This window comes from Sebastes umbrosus, chromosome 11 (genome assembly GCF_015220745.1).
Source record: "Sebastes umbrosus isolate fSebUmb1 chromosome 11, fSebUmb1.pri, whole genome shotgun sequence".
Lineage (NCBI taxonomy): Eukaryota > Metazoa > Chordata > Actinopteri > Perciformes > Sebastidae > Sebastes > Sebastes umbrosus.
In genome coordinates this window covers 22,318,977-22,344,777 of record NC_051279.1, presented here as the reverse complement: position 1 = coordinate 22,344,777, position 25,801 = coordinate 22,318,977, and the positions used below count along the sequence as shown (strand labels likewise).

The 25,801-nt window shown below is 39.7% G+C and overlaps 1 protein-coding gene across 1 annotated transcript in view; it reads right to left on the bottom strand.

The window, feature by feature from the left end:
- cdkal1 (CDK5 regulatory subunit associated protein 1-like 1) overlaps positions 1-25,801 on the bottom strand; it is a 266,485-nt gene that overhangs the window by 106,730 nt on the left and 133,954 nt on the right. The window contains exon 9 of the mRNA XM_037784259.1: positions 10,042-10,208. Coding sequence (XP_037640187.1) covers positions 10,042-10,208 — 167 coding nt within the window. The remainder of the gene's footprint in view (positions 1-10,041; positions 10,209-25,801) is intronic.

Below are 25,801 nucleotides of genomic sequence, written 5' to 3'. Positions count from 1 at the left end.
AGTACATTGAATAGACCTGGTTTTGTAATATGGTGCTACATTCTTATCATACATGTCTATTAGCTACCAGCAAGGTCTGATTGATGATAATTATGTGCAGGTCACAATCAAGCGGCAACCTCCTGTGGTAAGAAATTAACATGAAGTGCCAAAAACTGCAGTTCTTCAAATGGCCACTTGAGGCTGGCTCCAAAAGGGAGTCAATCTTCATATACCCCCATGTTAAAATGCCCGACTTTACAGCAGAAATAAACATGTTTACAGCCTGGTACAAAAAAACGTTTTGGTCTCTATAGCTTATTTCCCCGTTCATGACAACTGTACGGTGGTGGATTTTTATATAACTCACCCGTTTAATTGATGTTAAGGCTTAAAGTTCAACATAATTGAGGGCATGGCTGCTTTGAGTGACAGGTGGGGTCGCTAGCAGCTAGCCGTCTGCTCTACTGCGTCACCTGGGCCCGCCTCAGCTCCACCAACGATCCACCTCTTTGCCCATTTTTGGATTAGTGTGGAGCATAGACTGTATATAAGAAGTGGACGTAGTCGCCGTGACGTCACCCGTTTTGAAGCCTCGGTCATCACCATATTGGTATTTGGCTGTCGCCATGTTGGCTTTTTGCGACCTCTCAATCAGAAGGTAGCCATGCCCTAAAGCATACCCTGCTTTATGGTCTATTTTAGTCTAAATGGGACCATAATTTACTAAATGAACATCATGCTGTAATGAAGAAGACCATAAACTCATGTCTACAATGTTTACTGAGGTAATAAATCAAGTGAGAAGTAGGATCATTCTCTCATAGACTTCTATACAATCACACTTATTTTTGCAACCAGAGGAGTCGCCCCCTGCTGGCTATTAAAAAGAATGCAAGTTTAAGGGACTTCCGCATTGGCTTCACTTCTCGAACCCCGGAGGTTGCCCACTGGCCGGGAATTAGGCTGTGTCGTCACTGCCAAGATGGCAACGGCCGGAGCCACCCACTTTGAACTTCACAACGGCTCTTCAGAAACCTACAGGTGACGTCACGGAGACTACGTCCATATTTTATACGGTCTATGGCTACAATAGGTACATTAAGAGAAGGCCTTTTGAATTGAGCAGTCCTCTTTACGACCTGCTCACTGACACAGTTGTGAAACTTTTCTATTTTCTCTCTATTATGTTTTGTTACTGTATATGTGTATCTGACTATATGAGTGTATCTGTACATGTTACTTGTTGCGGTATGCATTTTTATGCAAAGCACATTGAGTTTACTTGTGAGAAAATAAATAAAGTTGTCCTGCCTTGCCTTTTAGTATATACTGTATCATGGTACAGTGTATATTATGTATAGCAGTATGCTGCTCCAGTCTCATTAGACTCACTGACAATGATAACTCCCCAATGACTGTAGCAGAGCCCACAGATTGTGTGCATGTATGCATGAATGTGTGTGTGCAAGGGTGAACGGGGTCTCAGCAGATGGCATGCTAGTTTGAGTAGCAGGGCACTGCTGATGGCAGCTTGGGATTAATCTATAAGGGGAGGACTTTTCATTCACACAAGCCATTTATCTTGTGTGCGTCTGTCTGACAGAGAGAATCCCATCCTCCAATGATTATACAGTACACTGATATCAATCTCTCTTGTTTCCGATCCCTGCGGAGTTGAGGCCTTTTCAATGTTTGACTGCTGCTGACAGACAGTTTAGTGAGTCTGAAGTGAAAATGATGCTGTGATGAAGATACCGCTCAGCAGTGCCCGGTGGCAAAAATTAAAGTGCTACTTTAATGCCTTTGCTCCTGGGTGGAAGCACAATTCAAAAAGCTTAAAGAAAATAATCAAGAATTGGTGCGAGCAGTCTTTTTTTGTTTTGTTTTATCAGTCTTGACAGTGTTTAAAGCAGTATAATATTGTTTCTCGCTCTCTGTGCCACTTTCTCCTTCCCCCCACGGGCCTATCTCTCCCATTCACACAAACAGACACACAATCCTTTCATCTTTGGTTGATCAGCTCAGATAAACACACAAACCAGAAAGGATATATCTTAACTGGCTTAACTCAAAGGATCCAATATCTACTCCCTCAAATCAGATATGACTGAAAAGAACATACATGGGATGAAAAGAGAGAGAGGAGATAAAAGGTGGTTTGGCTCCAAGCAGCCTCAATGAGGAATAACACCCTTTCACTCCCCTCCAAATTTCTTTGGATTATTCTGTATGAGGATTTTGTCTATTGCTCTCTGCTCTGAGTCATTTCTTTCCTGTTCATCAGCCCCTTACTCGTCCCTTTTTCGTTTTTAGAGCAGAAAACATGCGTTCTCTCTGTGTCTACTTGTGCTTGTGTTGTAGGTGGAATACTGTGGATAAGAAAATGTTTCTGGTGGACTCTCCCTAAAGAGGTTGCATAAATTGGTCAAGGGGGTAAATGCCGGTTCGTTAGGATTAAGTTGTCTGTTTGTTTTGCAAATAAGTGCATATAAGTTATTATGCAGCGATGTCACGCAAAAATATTGAAGAAAAAAAAAACAAATATGGGAGAAACACTTTGCTTGGTCTGAAATCCCAGAACAGAAAGGTTCAAGTGCTATTCACTTTCAGTTTATTGTGTAAATCTGGCCTTACACAAATTCTGATTTAAACAAAAATGTGAAGAAGAAAAATGAACAAAAAGTGATTTGTAAATGTTTGGATGTGTCTAGCTGCATGTGTTTTCGTAGGTGCCCCCTGTAAATGCTGATATCAATACTGCTTTGTACTTATTCTATGGTGTTTTGAGTGTTTGGTACACTTACAGTGCAAACATGTCAAAAGGAAGTTTACTTAAAATTGCAAGGCACTGCACTTTTAGAGTGCGATGTTAATGAACATTTCTCTCAGAATGCAACAGCAACCTTGATGTGGAGGAGCTACTCACTCACAGTGAGAAAAAAAGTAGCAATAAGTGTTGGGGAAAACATTTGTGATGTTTTCACAATTTTAAATTGGTGATAATTAAGGCTGTCAATCAACAGGAGTGGGCAAATATGCTTGTTTTATGCAAATGTTTATATATATGTATATATTTATAATTGAAAATCAATTAACAACACAAAACAATGACAAATATTGTCCAGAAACCCTCACAGGTACTGTATTTAGCATAAAAAATATGCTTAAATCATAACATGGCAAACTGCAGCCCAACAGGCAACAACAGCTGTCAGTGTGTCAGTGTGCTGACTTGACTATGACTTGCCCCAAAATGCATGTGATTATCATAAAGTGGGCATGTCTGTAAAGGGGAGACTCATGGGTACCCATAGAACCCATTTACATTTACATATCTGGAGGTCAGAAGTTAAGGGACCCCTTTGAAAATGGCCATGCCAGTTTATCCTTCAATCCCAATGGATTCATTAGCTTTAGTTCCTAGGATGCCAGTATCTTCACTCTAGCTTTAAAACTGAGCCCGCTACAACCTCATAAAGATCAATTGCGTCAATGAGTCAAAAAAATTAGTGGTGTTAAAATGATTTTGCTTTAACACTTTATTATCGTGTTAACATTGACAGTCTTAGTGATAACGTTCTGAAGTTGCAGCTTCATGGCATGCATCAATTCCCATTAGCTTAAAGAGAAATAAAATCTTACACTAAATGCTAAAGAGGTGAACTGTCAATATTAGTATACGGTGCATACATTAAAGTATTCATATATTGTATGGAATAAGGACACACTAGTGATTGCATTATAACAACACACAGAAGCACAGATGGATTCCCCAGAGTGCCAACACGTAGACAGAAAGGGTTACAGTCTGGTTCAAGTGAACGTTCTGAAGCAAACCCAGAAAAAGTAGCACCTAACTGCTTTCACACACACTCACAGACATGTACACAAACCCACACATAACAGAGCATTAGCAGGGTTCACCCAGGGGAGTCTGTAGAGAAAATGATTCTACAAGCCGTTCCCAGGATAATAAGTCAGGTCCCTATGTGTGTGCACTGTCTGGCACACACAAACACACAGTCGGTGGGAACTGTGTTCAGCAGCAGATAGAGAAACTGAGCTCCCAACGGTATTAAACATTTCAAACACTTCAGGCTGCACTTGATTTTCCCTGGAGGGTATGCCGAGCCTGCGGTACCTCACACAGTGCAGATGGAATCTATGTATCGCGCAGTAAAAGGGAAATTAAGTGCATGTGTAGCATTTGAATGTCACACTGTATTATGCTTTGTGTATCATCTGACTGTTGTGAGCTAGAAAGAAAATCTTTATACTGTACTATACTATTAAAGGTGCCAAATGCAAGATTGGGAGCATTTCTATTGCCTCCGCACAGCTCTCAACATGGCAACAGCTGAGCCGGCGGCTCACAGCTAACGGAGCTAACAGCGCTAAAGGGAACAGTGTTTACCTGAGCGGGAACCGGAGGGTGGGTGCTACGCTTCCACAATGATGACATCGTGCGGGTCAGCGTTATCAGCTATAACCACTGTATGAGCGCAGTGCGACTATGAGCTATCCAGTGGGGCACGTTCACATGCACGAACATGCACTAAAAGCCCGGCTATGTAACAAAAGCACGGAGAAGCTAGGATTAAAACACACACAGGGGGAGAGTGACTTCATTCTCTGCTCAGGTAGATTATTTATCTATATTTTTACATAGCAAATAGTTGTTTACTTGCTTGTTTTCAAGCATCGTGGCGTTTTTCATATTGTTTCCTCATTATGTGTCAAAGTTTGTTTTCAGTCACTTAAATAGTGAAACAAGCCAAGCAAAAAATACACCAAAACCAAAATGCATGAAACCACTATATGAATAAATGTTTCTTGCAGCTGGGGATTACATTAACAGATTGCAGATAATTCAGTTTTCTTGCTGTCATTGCTGTCTTAATTTTTTTTGTCACAACAAAAGGCACAATAAATATCTCTTTTAAATAGGCAGCCAGTATTTAAATCCCCATCTTTCAGAACTCATAATTCACCACAATAAATCAGAAAATATAATTCACCGCAGTACGTCAGGACTCATAATTTAGAGGAACATCAGAGCAGCTTTAGTACGAGCATTCATTTGGTACCGGGTCCCTCACACAATGCTACATTAGGCCTCTAATGTGAAGAGGCTCCCAAAGGCTTCATTAAAAAGAAAATGGTCTGAGAGGGTGTGTCTAAGCGTGTGCCCATACAGCTGTGCTTGTGTGCACATCTGAGTGTGAAGGTGAGGGTTTCATGTGTGTGTGTGTGTGTGAACGGTTGTGTCCTGGGTATGAATAATATCATCATCGTTACGGGTATTTGGTAGTTTGTCAACCTTCCCGAGGCCCGGTGAGGCTCCATCGAACTGAGAACAGTCACACATCTCTCACCGTCTCCGCAAAGTAAATGACTAAATGAAAAGCATGAAATGAAAAGCTAAAAACAACCAAGTAAAATGTGGAAATAATTACGATTCTGTTCAGTTCCATGTCACAAAAGTCATAAAATATTCACTTTTATGTATGTTTAAGATTCCACAAGGTTAAAAACATCCGTCACAAATAAAACAACAAATTTGACCTGTTCTTTATTATTGTTATTATTTTTATTTTTATTTTTTTTATATGAAATGGATGCATTTTTTAAGACAGAGAGGAAATCAATTTTATCACAGGAGATGCAAATCTGTAATTCACATTTGTGATTTAGCAAAATTGCATTTGAAGTTTGCTCAACATTGTCTTTGCAGCTGGATGAAAAACCAAACTAACATGAACCTAGGATAGATTTTTGTTTTCTCTGACTGCATTCATAAGATCCCATTTTTGGAATTAAGTGTTTCGAATGAATAACGCTGAGAAAAACGTTACGTCAAATCACTCTTCGCTTGCAGGCAGCGCTACAGTATCAAACCACTGTTTCACAGAGCTACAGTAACTGTGGAGAGAGTGTGAACGGCATATCTGATGTATCTCTAGTCCAACTGAAATGAGCTCTGTGGAGGATGGTTAATGGACAACCGCTATTTCATTCATCCCAGCCTGACTGATTGCTGCGAACGAGGAGGCTACTTTCACACCTCATTTACTGAGTCTGCTAGCATGCTAGATTCAATCACACACACACACAGGCTCGCACAAGCACATGCACAGGTATCTGCATGCACACACACACCTTATATGTGTATTTAAGACCTACTGTTGCAGTTTCGAGAGCAGCTTAGCTATATACTGACAGGTGGATGGACGGAGGGACAGGCACACAGATATATGGATAGTTTACATATAAAAAGTCTGAAGAGAAAAAAAAAATGGAAAACCAAAAACTAACATTGTTAAGAGACATCTTTACTTGCAACTACTCAAGTAAAAATGTCCACTGACAGCACAATCAACTAAAATGTCAAAGACAAGTGGCCCATGAGAAGCAATTGGGCCTTTAACTGCTCCAATCAGCAAATGGTGCTATGAGGCTGTCAGGAAAAAAAAAAAACAGGCTTCACATAAGAAGAAATGGTGTGTTTTTGTGTGACAGAGGGAGACAGTGAGTATGTGTGAGAGAGTGGTGATCTTTCAGTGGGAAGTGGAGAGGTTACTTGGCCTTTTCAGCTTCAATCACAGCCATTCAGTATGATGCTGTTATATAAGCGCTGGTGTTCTCCGAAAGAAAAGACGGCGGGATATAATTTGGCCTTTACTTAAGATGAAGGGCAAATCTACTTCAGAGATGTGGCCTTAATCATCATCACACCGTTGTTATTGCTGTGATTGCCACCACCATGAGTGGAGTTTAAAGGTGGAGAGAAGATGAATAAATTAAAACAGTGACAAGATGAATATGAAAAATTACAGGAAAGAAAGAACTGGAGGGAGAAATGGGCGTAAAAAACAAGGATCAGAGGGAGAAAAGGCTAAATCAAAGAGGAAGAAATGAGAATTGAGACTCAAGGAGGAGTAAGAAGGAAACTTTCAAAAGATTTTTTTTTTCTGGCAAGTTTCTCTGTTAGGTGTTGGGCTCACAATCAATGACAATGTATAGGAAGTTCATAAGTAGGACTAGAATGAAGAAAGTGGGAAAGTGTGTGTGGGGGGGGGCGGGGAGTGTGTGTGAAGAGGGGCTGGCTGGGGAGGAGAGAAAAGTGAGGAGATGATAAAGGGTAAATGGGGGACAGGAGCAACAAAAGACAATGATAAGTTAAAGAAGAGCACGCTTATCTTTCCTTATGTAGGTTAATTGACTGAGGAATTAAAGCAAAAAAAGATATAATTCAATTCAATGCATGGACATTAACAATGAAAGGGCCGGTAGCATATGAAATGATTCTTAACATACACACACACACACAGGCTAAGCTAGTGTGTCGTCCTAGTATATTTCTAATTATCAGTTAATTGTTATTCCCTATCATTAGGAGGGTGGTTTTTTAATTGTAATGTAGCCAAGCAGAAAGACTACCTATACATGTGGGGGACAATTAGCCACCTCCATTAACCCCTGGTTAATTACAACCTCCATTGCTGCTTCCCACAGCACTTTCCCACTCCTTTTTAGCCCTCATCTCTATCCCCGGGCCGTCATCCCCATTTTTTTTTTCATTTTTGCCCTCATTTCATTCATCTATGATCTCTAATCTTCCCTGATTGTTTGATTCAAAAGTACATCTGTTGTGAACTTCACTGGATCTTTTTTTTTTTTTTACAAGAGTTTTGTTTCATTGTAGTTTTCTAGGTTACCATCACCCTATTTCAGCCCTCTATGTCCTCAATTTCTTAATATTTCCCCTCTGCTGTCAATCACTCGCAAACACCGACCAAACGGTCAAACTAGGCAGGGCTGTTCAAATATGAATCAATATTATGTTACGTTAATGCCTATATCTCGCCTCAAATGTTTTCAGAATCATCTTGTAGTGCACGGTTTAGCTGTAAAATGAGAAAGTTTGTGACGCGGCCGCCATTGTGAAATCTGTTGAGGGAACGCCAAGTTCCGGTCACATGACCGGAGCACAGCCAATAGGAACGCTCTCTCAATGAAATGACCTGTGATTGGTCAAAGTCTCCCGTCACGGGCTAGATTTTTTAAAACCTGAAAACAGAGCTATGATGAGGTGCAGAAGTCTATTTATCTCTCAGAACACTTGAATTACAATATGCTGAAAGGTTATTATGTAATTTTTTCCCAATGATGTCAATAATATACTGCCTACTGCCACTTTAACTGTAACCTAAAATCTCCCTATTTCACTCTTTTCTTGTAATTATCCTCCTCCATGTATCCTCTTAAGTTGCCACTTCAAATGTACAAAACCACAGCACTACTGCTGAGGTAGGTCATAACAATTATTAACAATTATTACAGTTGTTCAACAGACACACATATGATGGAGGTCTTCTGACAAAAGTTCAACCCATGTTGGACTTATTCATATGAGAGGTTAATGTCTGGTTGTCACTGTTACAAAATAGTCCACTCTGAGGTGTAGTTCCATACACTTCACTGCTATTATACAGACTTACATAATATAATTACAAAATAAAAGTTAGGTTTCAGTTTCAGCCTGTCTACGCTCCATCTCTCGCTTGCATGTGCAGTTTAAATTCCTCTCTTTCTCTCAGTTGATATCCAAGTATATGATGTAAATGACACCTATTGACACACCAATGTGCAAGCATACAAAAATTGTGTATGCAGCTTAAAAGTTCGATTATTATTCTTAAAGATCTTCAGTGCGTGGAGAAAAAGTTGGCATTAAATATTAATTTAATGCAGAGACAATGTAAAATCAGGCAAACTCCAGTGGGATGAAAAAGGGGACAGTTCAGAGGATAGGTCCGAACTTCACTTTGAGACGGATCATTTTCCGCGTGTCAACACGGTCGCTGGGCCAAACAAAGCTGAAGTTAAAGAGGAACTACACTCTTTTTTTCACTGTACACATAATCAGATAGATTTTTGTTGGTATATGAAGTTAATACAGATTATCTTTCCAACAAAATTCATATTGTGTAAAAAAAACAGCTTTTTCTGCTCAAAATTGCTCAAAATTGCTGCTTGGTTCTGAAAGTTCGGTTCAGCCGAATTCCCTAGCCTCTCCCTAACAGTGACAAAATAGGCAAGACCCCGAGGTATATCACTACACTGAGCCGTGTCCCGTGTCCACTGACCCTCCGCGTCACACACTCCTCTGATGCATTACTTAAATATGGGAGAGAGGGTTCTAGCAGAATTTGAGGGTGTAGTTACCCTTTAAGCTCACTGTGGACCGGATTAGGTTATTGAAGCTCAGTTAGATTTCAAGTTAGAGCAACCGAAAACAGATTCATTACAAACATGAGGTCATGAAGCATTCTGCTTTCAGTGCAATGTATCTGCTCAGGCAGAGCGTGGACGAACCCTGAAATAATTTGAACTAATGGAGGCAATTTTTCAATAGAAATCTCCTTTGCCATTCAGTTTTCTCTTCCTCTCCCCTCTGTAAGTTGATTTGTTGTCTGAAAGCAGAGGCCAGACATGCCTATTGTCCATTTATGGTGGAAAATGATGATAACATTTTATAATATGTTGTCACCCTAACACTTCCAGAAACAATTAATAAAAAAAATGTAATTTAAATGATAAAAAAATGCATGCCTGACGGACAGAGACAGACATGCAGAAATAGAGAGAGAGAATGAGAGAATGAGAGAAAGAGAGAGAGAGAGAGAGAGAGAGAAAGAGAAAGAGAGAAGGGATAACAATGTCCATTGTTCCATTAGGGAAGACAATAATGACTGATAAAATGAGGTTGCTAAAGAGGACACAATGGTCCTTAATTGACTCATTAGGGAGAGAAGAGAATGAACTGCACTAATGAATGGAGTATGAGCGCTGCAGCTAAACTGCTTGGTAAGCAAAAGAGAAAGGCATTTAGTTTATTAAATCTAGGCAAAGCAATATTATTTTTTCACAGAAAGGGATAGTACAAGAGACTACAGGGACAAAACAGTGAAAAGAAAAACTCTTGGGTGCGCAACTATTCTAGTTTCATTCATCAGTGATTTATTATCATCACGGGTGAGCGTGTACTGTGCATACCTCTAGGTGCTCCAGGATATACGGTGGGTTGGTCATACCCAGCCTCAGCATGGCTCCTTCAGGAATCTCCTCCACCAATCTCCACAGCAGTGTGGGCAGGTCTGTCCCTATGTCTCTACCATAAGCTCCCGTGTCTTCACTGGTCAACCATATCTCACACACTCCCTCTGGAAAGAGACACAAAGATAAGGGTTAAAACATACTTAATAACTAATATAGTTGTTTTTTTTTGTTTCAGTAATTTTAACTTTGCAGAGCAACTATCTGTAGCATTCATCACATTGTGTTGCTACAGATAACCAGTTTAAGGTTTCTGGTAGCAAGCAGAAGAAGTGATTTGTTCGGAAAAAACAACAACTGGGTAGTTAACATGGGCAGGAACACGCAAGCATGGCTTATATAGAAAGCAACACCACCTGCAGAAACATCACAGCACGGGCCACAGCTATAGTCACACACACCAAAAGTTCAACAAATACTTTCAACTAGGCTTGGGCGATATAACGAGATTATCGTTAAGACACGATACTGATTGGCCACGATAATGGTCCTCACGTGTCCACGATACAGAACGATATTCAATTATGTTGAACACAGGGATTCCGCCAGTATATTGCAAGCCCGGCGGGCTTGAGATGACTCCCCGTTGGGTCAAAGCATCGGGGGAATTATGTATTTTTAAGATGTCTTTTAAACTAAAATGTGTTATAGAAGTAGCGAACTCCTTTTGTCTCCTATTGTCGATTATTGTTTGTAACAAAAGCTCTAATAAAACCTAACTTGTTTCTTGTATAGAGCCATATTTACTCTGTTTTTTTAACCTGAATGTTATAAAATATTTTTTTTTACCAATAGTGAACACTCTTTAAACATATTCCCAGTCTCATCCCTGAGAATAGATTGATCAATATGGGATATTTTAGCGTGTTTTTACCACCCAAGTGACATCTCTCCCCCACAATCACAACAGCTTCTCTCAAGTATTATCATTTCATTACCTTTAGGGGTCTCTTGTTGTCGTTGCCTAAACGCTCCGAGGCGTTGGCAGAACCCAGCTCATGACAGTCACTGACAAGTATTAAAAATACCCCGTCCTTTAAACATGCATTCTACGAGTGTGAAGGTCACATACAGCAAGAGGGGACGATCTACCGGGCTTCATGCTAAATTAGAGCAACGCTCGCTGCTAGAGCTTAATGATCTAACTGTCATTTGGCTCTGGGTCTGGAAATGGTTGAGTGTCTGCTTAAGCTATGTGTTACGACATATCATATCATGCAGGCACACGAAAATACGTTTGCACGTGCAGGGGGCACGAGCTCAAGTGCACACAGACGCACACAGAAAGCTGCACAACCTTCATTATCATTAGCTGTGCAGAGACAGACAGAAAGATGCATGTGGTCATTCAGAGAGTGAAGATGGTGTTAGGCTAATTGGACAGTTTGTGTGTGAGTGTGTTTGTGTGTGTGTGTGTGTGTGTGTGTGTGTGTGTGTGTGAGAGAGATATAGAGAGAGAGAGTAAAGCCAGTGTTTTAAAAGGCATGCATAGGCCAGATAGATTAAAGATGATGACAGTATAATTGTCCGGAGTGAAAGAGTTTCCAAAGCTCATCATCGTTGGCATTAAGATGCACTAATGATTTCTGGAGCCAGCCACGTCTGAAAGCACCATCAAAAAACATCCATCAATCACACGTGATCAGATCTAAAGGCTAACACACACACACTAAACAAGAATGCATCCAGGAAAATATGTTAATTTGCTTCAGTAAGTAATTTAAAAAAGCATATTTCACCTTGCTCCAATACGCAGTAATAGCCTTATTCATTACATGTTCTTTATTAACTCACTGAATTTATTTTTCTCAGAATATAGGCTCTGTTTTAGCACCCTTCACATACATAGATGGCAGATACACGTTGGCCACTTAAAGAGCTTCACTAGAGGTCAAGCTCTACCATCAGCTATCATCAGCTACCACTGATTCCTAATGAAAGAGTGTCTCTGTTTAGCAGCATTAATACCATGGTTGATTTGCCACTGAGTCACATTGCTCATCTTTTTTAGCCTGAAGGAGGGTGGTGACAGTAAATTCCCAGGGCAGCTAATGTCAACTTGTTTGGGCTGAATTATACCAATTCCTCTGCCAAGGTCTAACCCCTGCCTGCATCATCTGCATCCCAGCAGCATCACTTTCAACGTCACAGCTCTGTCCACGGAATAATACTGGCCAAGTGGTCACTTAATACAGGGCCGGACCTGCCTTAAATTGGCCTTGGAGCTAAATTGGTTCCTTTCAAAACAACATTCCTGTGATTCCACGCACATAATGCTGCCAAGCTTGTAAACTTGTTTGCTGTCTGCCATTAAACACCTCTCTTGTGATTCCGGTGTTAATTATGGTTTGAACAGGGAGATGCTTTGGAAAAGTATCAGGTGTTTGTTCAAGGCCGCAGTCATACATAGATCTCCAGATAAACTCAATAACCTGCCCAGTAATTTGCCCCTGTGGCCTGCTGCTCTGTCCCTTTTGTATTAGGTGTGCCAATGGTGTTATTAATGTTGGCTAAAGAACGAGTGAGAGAGAGAGAGAGAGAGATAGAGAGAGAAGGCGGCCCTTTCATCAGGAAATGTTAGCTTGCTCTCCCTTCTCTATCTGCTCTGATACACACTACACATCTGCTTCCTCTGGTTTTGGTATGTGCTCTGTGAAGAGAGGGGTCACGGTGGTGGAAGATTACCACAAAAGAACTCATCGTCAGACAGAATTATACTGCAGAGAAACATTTGTAAATCTAATAATGCATGGCAAATTACTTTTGCTATTGTGCTTTAAATATGAAAACATTGTGAGAATGAAGGTCTTAACAAACATAGAAAGCCAAATGTTGAGGCCAGCACCATATTGTGAAAACAGAATATTTTCAATATAGAGATTTTTTTATTTCTTATTCAAGGTGGTGTTGTAAATAGTGAGCATGTGCCCTGCAGAAGTATCCTTGAGCAAGCAAGACACTGATTTTGTACTAGTTTAAAAGGTGCTGTTCTGTAGCCTACCCTGACCTCTGACCCTGATTTGAAAGAAAACTTAAGGAAGAATTTCAACAAATCAATAATGTATTATTGTTACCGTTATTAACCAAAAAATGAAAAAGTTGTATCCCTTGAAATAACGTCGGCAAGTTTCCACTCTGCTTCGACCTGTGTGCGTTCAGAGCACGAACCCTTCACCTAAACCGTTTTTTTCCCTGTCACCTCATGATGTAGTTTGATGTCAGAGCAGTTGTAAACAAGGGTGGGGAGCAGGATACTTTCCCTAAAAGCTATTAACAGTTACTGAACTCTGACACAGCAGTGCAAACATCGCACAGGGAGGAGTGAACTAAACGGCAGATGGAAACAGGGCAAGACAGGAAGATATTAAAGGTGAATGTTAAAAAAAGAGTGGGGCCTGCGTTGCTTGTGGTTTGAGCTGTCAGAGGTTGGGTTATAATGTAGATGAGTAGGGAGGGAAAGACAGAGAGAGAGCACGCACGAGAGGAAACAGCTGTGTGTATGCCTAAGCTGCATTTGTCTTTGTCCAAGAATAACACCATCAGCATGTCTGACAAATGCCATACACATATATCAAACAATCATCACTCCAATTATCTGCCAAATACTTGTTTGCTATCTGTGTGTGTGTGTCCATGGGTTTTCCAAAGTGAGGCCTCTGACCTGAACTGACATCAGAGTTTTAAGAGTGGTGGATCTGTTAGTCGTTTCTTTGCCTGTCTACATGATGAATTCAGGTCAATGTATGCTTTTTCATATATGTTTTGCTATGCCAATGTTACCACATTGTGCTCTTAATTTTCTTGTTTGTGTTCATAAGTCAAGAAGAGAAAAAGTAAAAAAGCAAACAAAGAGTCCAAAAAAACGAAATAAATAAATGAAAAGAACAATAATTAATTTGAGAAGAGGACGAGAATATCTCCTACCTAGAATAAAATGTATGGTAGTGACCGGGATGGAAGAAAACTGGTGGCTTTGGTTTATGTTGGTTATGTCACGAATCCACTTTAGACTCACCACACTGGGATACATAAAATGACTTAAAGCAGCAGTAGGCTTTGTGACCCGGCAGCCATGTTAAGATAAGTTGAAGAAATACCAAGCACCGTCCACCAGCCGGGGCAAACTTTCTCCTTTTACAGCTAAACAGTACACTACAAGATGTTTCTGAAAACATTTTACGCAAGAAATAGGCATTACAATAATAGAATATTGACTCATATTTGATCAGCGCTGCTTAGTTTGACTGTTTAATCGGAGTTTGGGAGTGATTGACAGCTGCTTCCGTTGAATGAACAGCCAATAGGAACGCTCTCTCTCTGAAATGACCTGAGATTGGCCAAAGTCTCCCGTCACAGGCAAAAAATTTTAAAGCCATTCTCAGTTCCAAGTGAGTTGGTAATGTTGGAGATGGAATAAAAGTTAGACCCCTTTCCAAAACCTAATTCTCCGACTTACTAAGCCTAAAAGATGAACACAAATTTATAAAAGGAGTGGTGGGGAGTTGCTACAGAACAATTCAACCCCATTACATGTTTAATTGTGAAAGCCATCTACTGTTTTGGCATTTTTTTTTAAGTATTGATGCAATCATCACTAATTTGATATTGTTTTCAGGTCAACAATGCCTATAAACTGCAGTGCTTTAAATCAAACTAGCATATACTGCTGCAGACCTCTATATGTCATTATACTGTTTACATCTATAATGTCTTATTGCCCTGTGTCTCTGCTCCGCCTCTGGATGAAAGGATGGGAAGAGTGGGAGGAGAAACGAGATGAGGGGCTTTGAAGTGGCGGCTTTGAAGAAGCATGACAGAACCAATTGATTCAGGTGATTGGGAGCTTTAGTAAAAGCCACTGTTGAAACGGTAAAAGGGTCTTAAATCATAAATGAGACACACAAGCGGCACAACATGACCACACATTTCCATGTCATGCTTGTTTCTATCAGTTGGTACATTCTGGCTCGGATTCCTTCAATAGCACATATATACCATGCTTACATAAAAGCAGTCAAGCTGACTGAATATTACTCAGGATGTTTGTTCAATTGATAGAAACAGTAGTGCCGGATTACTACTATTACCAGCAGGAATTAATGTAACAAAATTCAATTAAAATTTCAGTCATATTGCTAATCAAAATAGCAACTTGTTGACATCATTATATCTGATGTTATATGTATCACTGTTCTTTCTCCCAATAAGCTGTTATAGATATGAGACATGATAAAATAATTGACTTGGAAATATCCTCACTTACGTTGATACTTATCATAAATAAATACATTATTAAATTACATAAATACAGTTTCTAATCACTCATTGGCACTCATCACTTTTACATTGCCTTATGACCCTGTGTCATAAAATTTTGTTGCTTTAACTGCAACAGCAGCAAAGTTCTTAAACTAGCAGGCTCTACGCCAGAGGCTGTGATATGACGTAATGTCACCAGCAGTGGATGAAAAACATGGGACAGCTGTGGGAGATCTGTGGAATACTGTGCAATTTTTATAAACAGTTTGCTTAGCGGGTCCTTAACCAAATCACTCCCATTGCCGCCTTTACAAGCACATTTTTTATTGCACTTGTGGTGAGAAGCATTGTCGTCATCAACATTAGTGTAAACAAGGGTACGCAACAAACGTAAACATATTTGATCATTTTGGTCTCTCGGCCATGTCTAATGTGTTTGTTCTGGCTGCTGCTTGTTCTGAGACTGTTTGTGTGACCAACGCGACGCCCCTCATGTGAATTATTGACAAGGGGCATCCCCAACATTTTACAGTTTCACAGACAGGGGCTTTAGATCCACCATGTTTTTACACATTTGCACTACTTCCATCATGTGTGTGTGTATACCACAAAAAAATACACTCCTATTTTTTATGCATAAGTGCTTGTTTACAACTCTGTGTTTCCGTGCATGTGTGTTTGTGCCTATAAAGTCTGTCCTGTATGTGGATTGTGTACATGACTACACGCATTGCATGGTGCCTTTCTATCCCTATCTGACGCATATGGGTTCAGTATTCCTATTTATCTTAATCTCTTTGGCATGACATACATTTCGATTGGCTGCCACGGGCTATAATGTTTAACAGATTATAGATTAGATGATCCTATTAAAGTGCATTAAACCCCTATTTTCCATAACACAAGTCAACACATGGCTAAGCATGTTACGGCACATACGTGGCGAGGAGAGAGCGTGAAAGAGGGAAACGGTTCAAGCACGGTTCGAGCTTATCTACATAAAGTTTTGTAACTTTCAACCAATGTCCTTAAACTGTTTTGAAAATGATTCAGTGCTTCAATATTGATCAATTAAAGTTTATTTGAATTGTAGTACACTTTAATGTGACAGCCTGATAATCTGGATGCATGTATGTTATCTACTGCCCCAGCTGATCTATCTTAAAATATCAGCACGCACACCCTCATGCATCATTGCAGCTTAATGTATACAACATGCTTAGCTATGTGTTGCTTTGTGTCATGAAAAATAAGGATTTAATGCAGTGTAATAGGATCATCTTTATGTGCATATAATCTGTAATCTATTGAAACATTACCCCCATGCAACCAATCACAATGTGCATGACCTTATGTAGAGCAATAACAGCTTAGATCCCTTTGAGCATCTTCACTATTTAACTCAATGACTTAACTCATTAAATACTTTGTTCTACATTTACTTTGATGATGGTATTCTTAGAGATCTCTATCCATATAGTATTAATATATTCATTGGCCTACCTTTAAAAAAAAAATATGCACCTCATATTCTGCTAGTGAAAAATGTTAATCAGCACAGCAGGTTGCACTTCTCCTGGTAGACAGTGGAATAAAATCAGTTTAAAACAGACATGGCACACCGGAATCAACAATTTTCAGGGTGAACGTACTTCACATATTGAAATTAACGGCGTGTATCCCGTAGTGGACATCAGACTTTGCTAGCTAGCACATGTTTAAAGTTTTGCAGTTGTTGATTCACACTGTTTGCCTCGCTCAGAGGCCATCCTTACCATAAGAACACTACTTTATGAGCAACGGAAGTCAGGACGGCAGTTGGCGGTACCACGGTTTTTTGCTCTGCGGCTCACGTTACCACAGCTTTGCAAGCGTGTCGGAGACCTACGGTGGTCTTCAGGTAACATAAAAATGTTAAAGGCTCTCTCTAGAGCCAGTGTTTGGTTTGTCCGTTCTAGGCTCATTCTACGCTAATGAAAACATAGTTATGAATATTATATTCCATTTCTGCTGATTCATCCCCCAAAATGTTACACACTGTTCCTTTAAGAGGTACACAAGACATAAACAGTTTGTTTCATGTTATTTATAGTCTTCTTTGGTGTATTTTACTGTCACTATTGTTTGTCTTTTCCATTATAATTGTTTTGTCTTATGTAATTGTCTTGTCTTTAATTATCTCTGTACCACAAATGCTTGCCTAAAAAGCACATTTGAGTGTCATGAGTAGGGTGGATTCATTCGTCATAGTATATTTAGTTGGGGAAGCCTATCACTGCATCAATTTCTGTATATTTTGCTGTATTGTTAATTATGTAATCCACTCTTTTCAGCAATAAAAGGTCAGATTGCGGTATATGCAAAGCTTATGCATGTAAGCAGAGATGGAGAAGTTGAGCGTAGAGGTTATGCTCAAAGTAGGTTCCGGTGAACAAAAAAAATTTATTCATCAAAGTGAATGAATAGTTGGTTATGTCTAGGTCTCGGTGCAACCACGGCCTGATCACCTAAGCGGGACCAGGGGATGGAGAAATAGGGGGAAAGCCATTTGCTGAGCAATTCCAGAAACAATTGTTCTGAATATATGTGTAGCTTGGAATAACACTTAACAAAAGAATTCTCAGTAAATGAGGAAATCAGGTCACTTGAAAACAAAACACTTAAAAATGACTTAACGCCACAGCAAAGAATATTAACTGTTGGATGACTTGCACCGCCTTCTGTAAGTCAGCGTCAACACAAACCCTTCTAACATGACATACTGAGACATAAACATAAACATACATAATCTGTTGCTTGGAGCAATCAATTCATTTGGCCAACATGAATATGTATCAAACAACAAATTAAGACAAGGGATGTGCGTTCCGCCTTGCAACAGACATACACACTACACTGTGTTTTATACAGTAAATACCATATTAACTTAAACCAATTTAACTTAAACTAATTTCTTCATCACGTGAAGAAAACACACACATCTCATCTACATATAACCATTTATAACCATGCGACGCTATTGTACAGAGCCATTGACTGGAAGGCCTGTCTGACCTTCAATCGCATTAGTCCCTCCCCTGTCCTCCCCCATCAGCCAATCCCCTCTGGCTGTCTGCCTCCACAGTAAGCCTCCCACCCACCACTAGACAGTAAAACATTCTGGGGCAGATGTCAACAGCAGCAACTTGAGAAATAAAATGATGAATTTGGAGGGAGACAGATAAAAAATGAGTTTGCGTGTAGTGAGGTTGGATTAAGAGGAGAGGGATACAGAATAGTGCATGGTATTTAAGTGTTGGAATAAATGTACTCATTTTATCAACATAGGAATGAATCATTTGCCATTGTCAATATCACATGACCACTAACTGAATCCTAAAATTTCACATGAGAAACACTTTATTTAATTTGATACTTCTCATTTTTCACTGCTGTGTGATACTTCCCCAATGCTTAGTCTGATTGAGTGTCTGATGCAGGTTTTCATGCAGCACAAACAACAAATGTTGCTATGTTTCCAACAATTACCGTTTACAGGTTTACTGAAATGATGGAGTTTAACTAGAACACGGTTTGTACTGGTGTTTTCATTCCGCGAATACTATCCACCTCTGCATGACTGACATTGGCCGACATAAAAGAATAATGACAGCTTGTCCAATATGAAAAAATTCTTCGAAAATTCTTACTTTGTTTCTTTAGATCTGTATTCAACACATCACAGAAATTCTTGAACTTTGCTAATCTTTGATCCACAGGCATGTAGGAAATAATCATTTTCACACACACACAAGCAGCAACGTATTAATGCACATACTGTACACACACAGACAAGTCCTCCTTCAATCCCCCGACACACAAATTCTCACACGTTTACACACTTTTACCCGTGCACAAACACCACACACGGAGTTTAATTGCAGTAATTAAGCAGCTTAATTTAGAGCAACAACTGTTGATGTGGCGCGTGGGTGTCTTGGCAGGTAGCATCATCATCACGGATTAACCCAACACACACACACACACACACACACACACACACACACACACACACGCATATGCAAATATTCTCTCCCAGGCATGTTTACAATAAATACATGTATATGTGCATGCACATCAGCATGTACATGTTGCACACGTGCGTGTCTGTGTGCATGCAGGATGTTCATGCAAACGCACAGTTTTAATGAAAGCCTACACAATCCCTTAAACAACAACATGTCAGCTTTAACCTACTTTCACATAGTTTCTGAACTACAGGCATGACCTTCTGTGCACGCCTGTGCGTGAGATGGGATGTCTGGATACATCAAAGCCTGTATGTGTGTGTGTATATACGTGCACATGCAATGTATGTGATACATAGGAAAAACATGCCATAGCATATATGGGTCAGACGTATTGTATGGATATATCAAAAGTAATTGGCAGAGGGCCTCCATGTATTGTGTGTGTGTGTATCTATATGTGTGCGTTTGTGTATGTGAATGAATGTGTAGGGAATAATTGGGAGAGAAGTTATGTCCCGTCTTTCATCTTTTCTCTGTGTGTGTCTGTATGTGTGTGTGTGTTGTCAAAGAGGAAGCATCTTGTGAAGCTTCCAAAGAAGATGGACTGCTGCATATAAGAGAAATGTGGATCTGTAGGGACCAAAAATAGATCTTATAGTGCTGCAAGCCACTGGTACTTCCTGTAAAGTCAGAGGAGTTAGGGTGAAGTGATGGGCAGAGAAAGACACGAGCTGACAATAAATTGCTGATACTCTGATTTTTGCAGCGCGAGTCTGACTAACTTTATGTAATATAGATTAAATGAGGATATATTATGATGCGTTTGCGTTTAATAATCCCTTTTCATGGGAAACAAATGTTAGGAAAGAGTGCCTGTGTGGCTGAAGTACCGTTACAGATTCCATCTGTACTAACTTGGGAAAATGTGCAAATATTCAACTTTGCCCTCATTTGACAGTAAAATGGTTCAAACTTCTTTTCCTTTCCTGCCATGGCTCAGGTCCAACAAAACACAAGAGTGTGTGTCCTGGAGTAACAGTAAGTCACTTCTTAATGTGCAAAAATAAAAAAAGAGGAATTAATAGTGTAGGAGTTAAAAAATGGAAACCAATTATCTTACATCCATGACTACAGGAAGAAATGCAAATATTCAGTATACTTCATCCCTATTGAATGAAGGTAGAATGAGATAAATTAATAAATAAAAACAAAGTATGATACAAAAAGTGTAAGAGGTTACATACTACTACAGATACTGACAATGACAGATCCATACAGACTTTAGTTTCCCTGTAAGTTTCTAAGCACACATCTTACCATTTTTCCACATTAAAAAGCACTTAGCAGAGGCAAATTGGTGTCGCTCAGCCATGATCATGGTTGGCTAAGAGCTATACAGCCAATGTGGCCCAGTGGTTAGCAATGTCGCTTCACAGTTAGCATGGGTTTTCTCCGTATGCTCTAAATGTCCTAAATGTGTTAGCCCTGTGATAGTCTGGCAGCCTGTCCACACCGTATCATGCCTCTCACCCAGTGCATGCTGGGAAGGCCAGATCCCTGAACAGGACAAGCAGGTGTAAACATTGTATGGGTGGATGAATGGCAGAAACATACTGGTTCACCACCTCTAGGTTATTTAGATTTGAATTAGGGCTGTCAATCGATTAAAATATTTAATCGCGATTAATCAAACATTTATTTATCTGTTAAAAATGTACCTTGAAAGGAGATTTGTCAGGTATTTAATACTATTATCAACATGGAAGTGGGCAAATATGCTTGCTTTAAGCAAATGTATGCATATATTTATTATTGGAAATCAATTAACAACACAAAACAATGATAAATATTGTCCATAAACCATCACAGGTACTGCATTTAGAATAAAAAATATGCTCAAATCATAACATGGCAAACTGCAGCCCAAGAGGCAACAACAGCTGTCAGTGTGTCAGTGGGCTGACTTGACTATGACTTGCCCAAAACTGCATGAGATTATCATAAAGTGGGAATGTCTGTAAAGGGGAGACTCGTGGGTACCCATAGAACCCATTTTCATTCACATAACTTCAGGTCAGAGGTCAATGGACCCCTTTGAAAATGGCCATGACAGTTTTTCCTCGCCAAAATTTAGCGCAAGTTTGGAGTGTTATTTAGCCTCCTTTGTGACAACTAGTATGACATGGTTGGTACCAATGGATTCCTTAGGTTTTCTTTTTAAGTTATCTTCACTCTAGCTTTCATATTGAGTCTGTTACAACCTTGGAAAGATCAATTGCGTCAATGCGTTAAGGAAATTAGTGGGGTTAAAATGATTTTTGCGACATTAACAAGTTAACGTTGACAGCCCTAATTTGAATGTATGAGAATGTAGGACTATTACAATAGTGTTGAGTTGTCTTTATTAACCTGTGCATAGCTATGACAAAACATCATCCCAAAAAACATGAAAAACTAAGGAAGCAGGATAGATAACGAATAACAAACAGGAGATAATAAGAGGGATAGATTGTGCGAGAGCTCTTTACAGAGAAGGATTCTTTCAGGAGTGAGACTAATGTTATTAGTGATTTTGTTAGCAATCAACAGGCCTTGTTATCTGTTCTCATTAAGAAACACTCTCATTAGTGTCACTTAACAAGCAATGAATGCAAATTAAACAGGAGAGCGAAGTAAAAAAGATGCAGTTGTCACAATAGGTCAAATTCATCTGTTGATAAATTGTATGTTAATGACACCTGTCCCTGAGTTGAAAGAGAATATCTAGAAAGTTATCACATTTGAAAGGCTCTAAATGTTTGGCTTTTTCACTGTGACTTCAAAGTGTAATTGATTATCAAAATTGTCACCTGTCACTCTAGGAATTAATCAAATCTTTTCAGCGCTTATTGAAATGATTGAGAAAAAAAAGAAAATCTTTCAGTGCGTCACTGCAAATGATATCATTGTATGAAGCAGGGGTTGTCTATCAAACAGGGATTATACATACTGTCTTGAGATTTGACCCAATGTTCGTCTATCAAGATAATGAACTTGTACAGTACGTCATTAAAAGCACATGAGTTGAGCCGAGGGGAAGATGAATGGATGATGGGGTGCGTGGATTAGAGGGCAGGGAGGCTGAGACACAGAGAGTGTGAGGGGAGGGGGGGGGTGTCAGAGGAAGCTATAAGGGGCAGATCTCATTTCTGTATGCTTCAGAGACCCCAAGAACTGCAAGGCACTGAGGGCATTACACACACACACACATTGAGATTACATATGGAAATGAGTTCCTATTAAAAAGTCATTGAGGTGGTAATGGTTAATATCAGCTGTCAAAGAAGTCAAGGCAGTGGACACACGGACGGACACACACACACACACACCCACACACACACACACAAAAATGTATGATCACATAGACACACACACACACACACAATCTGACACAGTGCCACGGTTGTGTTATTAATCAGACATAATAAGGTTTAACTCTTTCTAATTCAAGGCTGTTGACCTAATTTTTTTACATGCTGTGTGTGTGTGTGTGTGTGTGTGTGTGTGTGTGTGTGTGTGTGTGTGTGTGTGTGTGTGTGTATGTGTGTGTGCACTCGCTTGTGTGCTCGTGTAGCCGCTAATTTGATAAATAATAATACGTCTGGTCAGTATTATTTATGCTAATATATTCATGACCCACCAGCAGGCATCCTGTTTGTGTTTGTTAATTCACTTAGCCAGCGTGTGTGTGTGCTGAATTAGTTACTGTAGAAAGCCTGGATGAACTTTAAACGCACCCTGCGCGTGTGTGTGCGTGTGTTAATTAAGTTATAGTGAGTGACCCTATAATATATTGTGTGTGTTCATAACTGTATTTGAAAATTTGCAAATGTAATTGCATGTCGTGTGCGTGCGTTGTAATTTAATCAACGGTTTTGTAAACATTATCTTATTATGTAAATATCAGTATTTTTAAGTAAACATATGGGGGTATTTTCTGTATTAAAGCTTTGGACTAATGACTGTGGTTTGTTTACTGAGTTAACAAGCTGAGGAACAGAGAGGCCATATGCAGGGCTGCTGATCTCAATCTGCCCATCCTCCCTCTCACAACCTTCCTGTTCCTCTTTTAGTCCTCTCCCAATCCACAAAGCAACACCACTTTCACATTACAAACTCTACGACACGGGGGACTCTGCATTTGTTCAGCCCACATCAGATGAGATCACAGGTCACTGGTAAAGAGCTCATTGTTCTCAGTCGCAAAACACTTAGGTTAAGACCTGTACACTTGTTTGAGGAGTTTATCCCAGATCTTTTATAATTAAATACACTGAAGAGTCAAAACGGTCTCAATTTATTCGTTTTAAATGTAAAATACTTGTTGTGCGGGTCAATTATTGATGAGTTACAGTACATCCCCGACACTCATGAATATACTTACACATTAATGTGTGGACCCAAATTATGCTACATGAGAATCATACACAGAGAGAGCAGAGACAATGGCTGCGTCCGATATCGCATACTATGCACTACATACCAGATATGTGTACCTTCGTTCAACATACTTTTGTACAAATAAACCCCCTTGCCGGTTGGAGACGTGTAACCATGGTAACCTATGCCAACCTCATGATCAAAACGACACAAATCACAACAAAAAACAAAAAAATCACACAAAAAAAGACTTATATTTACACTTTAAAGCGTTATTGGCGTTACAGAGCTGTGTCCAGTGTTTGCCTACTGTAATATTGCACCGGAAATAGTATGCAATTTGCGTACTATTGGTTTCATATTAAGGTTTCGGGACATACTAAAACATCTCACATATTGTTTAAGTGTGCTACTGTAAATAGCATGACAGTATAGAATTCCGGACGTAACCAAAGAGTACAGTTCCTTAACAGAGGGACAGAGAGAGAGACGGGAAGAAAAAAGGAGGTGGAAACTGCAAGAGAGAAAGTGCTGAGAGCTTAAAAAGGCTGTTGGCACTGGTTGATTTACGTCAGCTGCAAACACACACACAAGTCACAATAAATGGAGTGTTTGTCACTCTCAGGCACCTAAACATGAACATCCTCTCACATACATCCTTCAAGGCCACATCAGGAGAGAGTGGCTTAAAGGGTACAGATGTGTGTGCTAATTAACAAATAGCTTTAGTGAGTGACAGATAATAATATCCTCTCTCTCTCTCTCTATCTCTCAGAGGAATGAAGAAGCTGTTTGGGCTGTGTGAGTGCAGGTACACACATGAAGATGTGTTTCAGATGGATCTCTCATGACAGTTAAGGCTACTACTGCAGAAACGAAAAGCTGAACAGCAAAGTAATGCACACACACACACACACACAAGTCTAGCTACTAGGCAAGGGGCTTAACGGCAAAGCGGAGTTCTGCCCCTAACACACACACACACACACACACACACACATTCATGCAATGGGGGTCGAAGGGAATCAGACATAGGGTTTTCTGCAAAGTGACAGATGTGGCGACAGGCCATCCAGTCAGGCAGAAACACTCAACGGCTTCTTCAGCTGAAGACCGGGAGTGACATTAACTGAGGCTACAGAGGGAAAAGTGTCAGCACAGTCCCACACACATACACAGCAAAATATATAAACACTTGTTATAATGCGTAAAACATTTTTTTCATTTTTCAAAGTTAAACTGAAAAATAATGTCAAATTCTTGTAAAATGTCAAAATGTTTCTTAAGTTGCATGTACATCAAATCAACAAATTTGGAGAAGATGTTTTTCTTTAAATAGCGTATGGTCACAGGGCAGGACTGAAGCTAAATGCAACACGCAAGATGCACACAGAGAGATGCATGCTGAGGACACGTCCTAACATGTACCAGACATGTACCAGACATGTACCAACATGTAACCAGCGGTGGAAGTAAGTTTGTGTGCGCCTTTCCATGTCATGCTGCACAACATGACTCTCTCTTCTTCCTTGTAGATGGAAACTATTTCCTCTCTTTTTAACGAGTCTGTGTCTGTTTCTATAGGACTAAAACTTTCAGAACAAAGGAAGTGTGTATGTGTATGTGTGTCATTCATTTATCAGACCCCCCACTTTGTTCATGTCTTCTCTTATATTTTGTGTTTACATTTGTTCGGAATCTTTTTTTTCCCTTCTCCCCTTATCATTTCCCTTCCTACTAAACTTCAATTGACTATTTTTTCTCTTATTTATGTTACACTTTCCTTTTATTCTCTTCTTTCCTTCTGCAGCCATTTATTTTCTTTTTTCATGCTTTGTATTTATTTGTTCTCTGCTTTGCACCATCTGTGAACTCTCCTATATGTCAATAGAGTATCGTACAAAAAAAATGCTTTAAATTCCTTATGCTGTACGAGACGGTCCACTCCAAATCATATGTCATAGTCCACACTCCGTAGTACAGTAAACTAATGTTCTAAAATATCAAGAAAT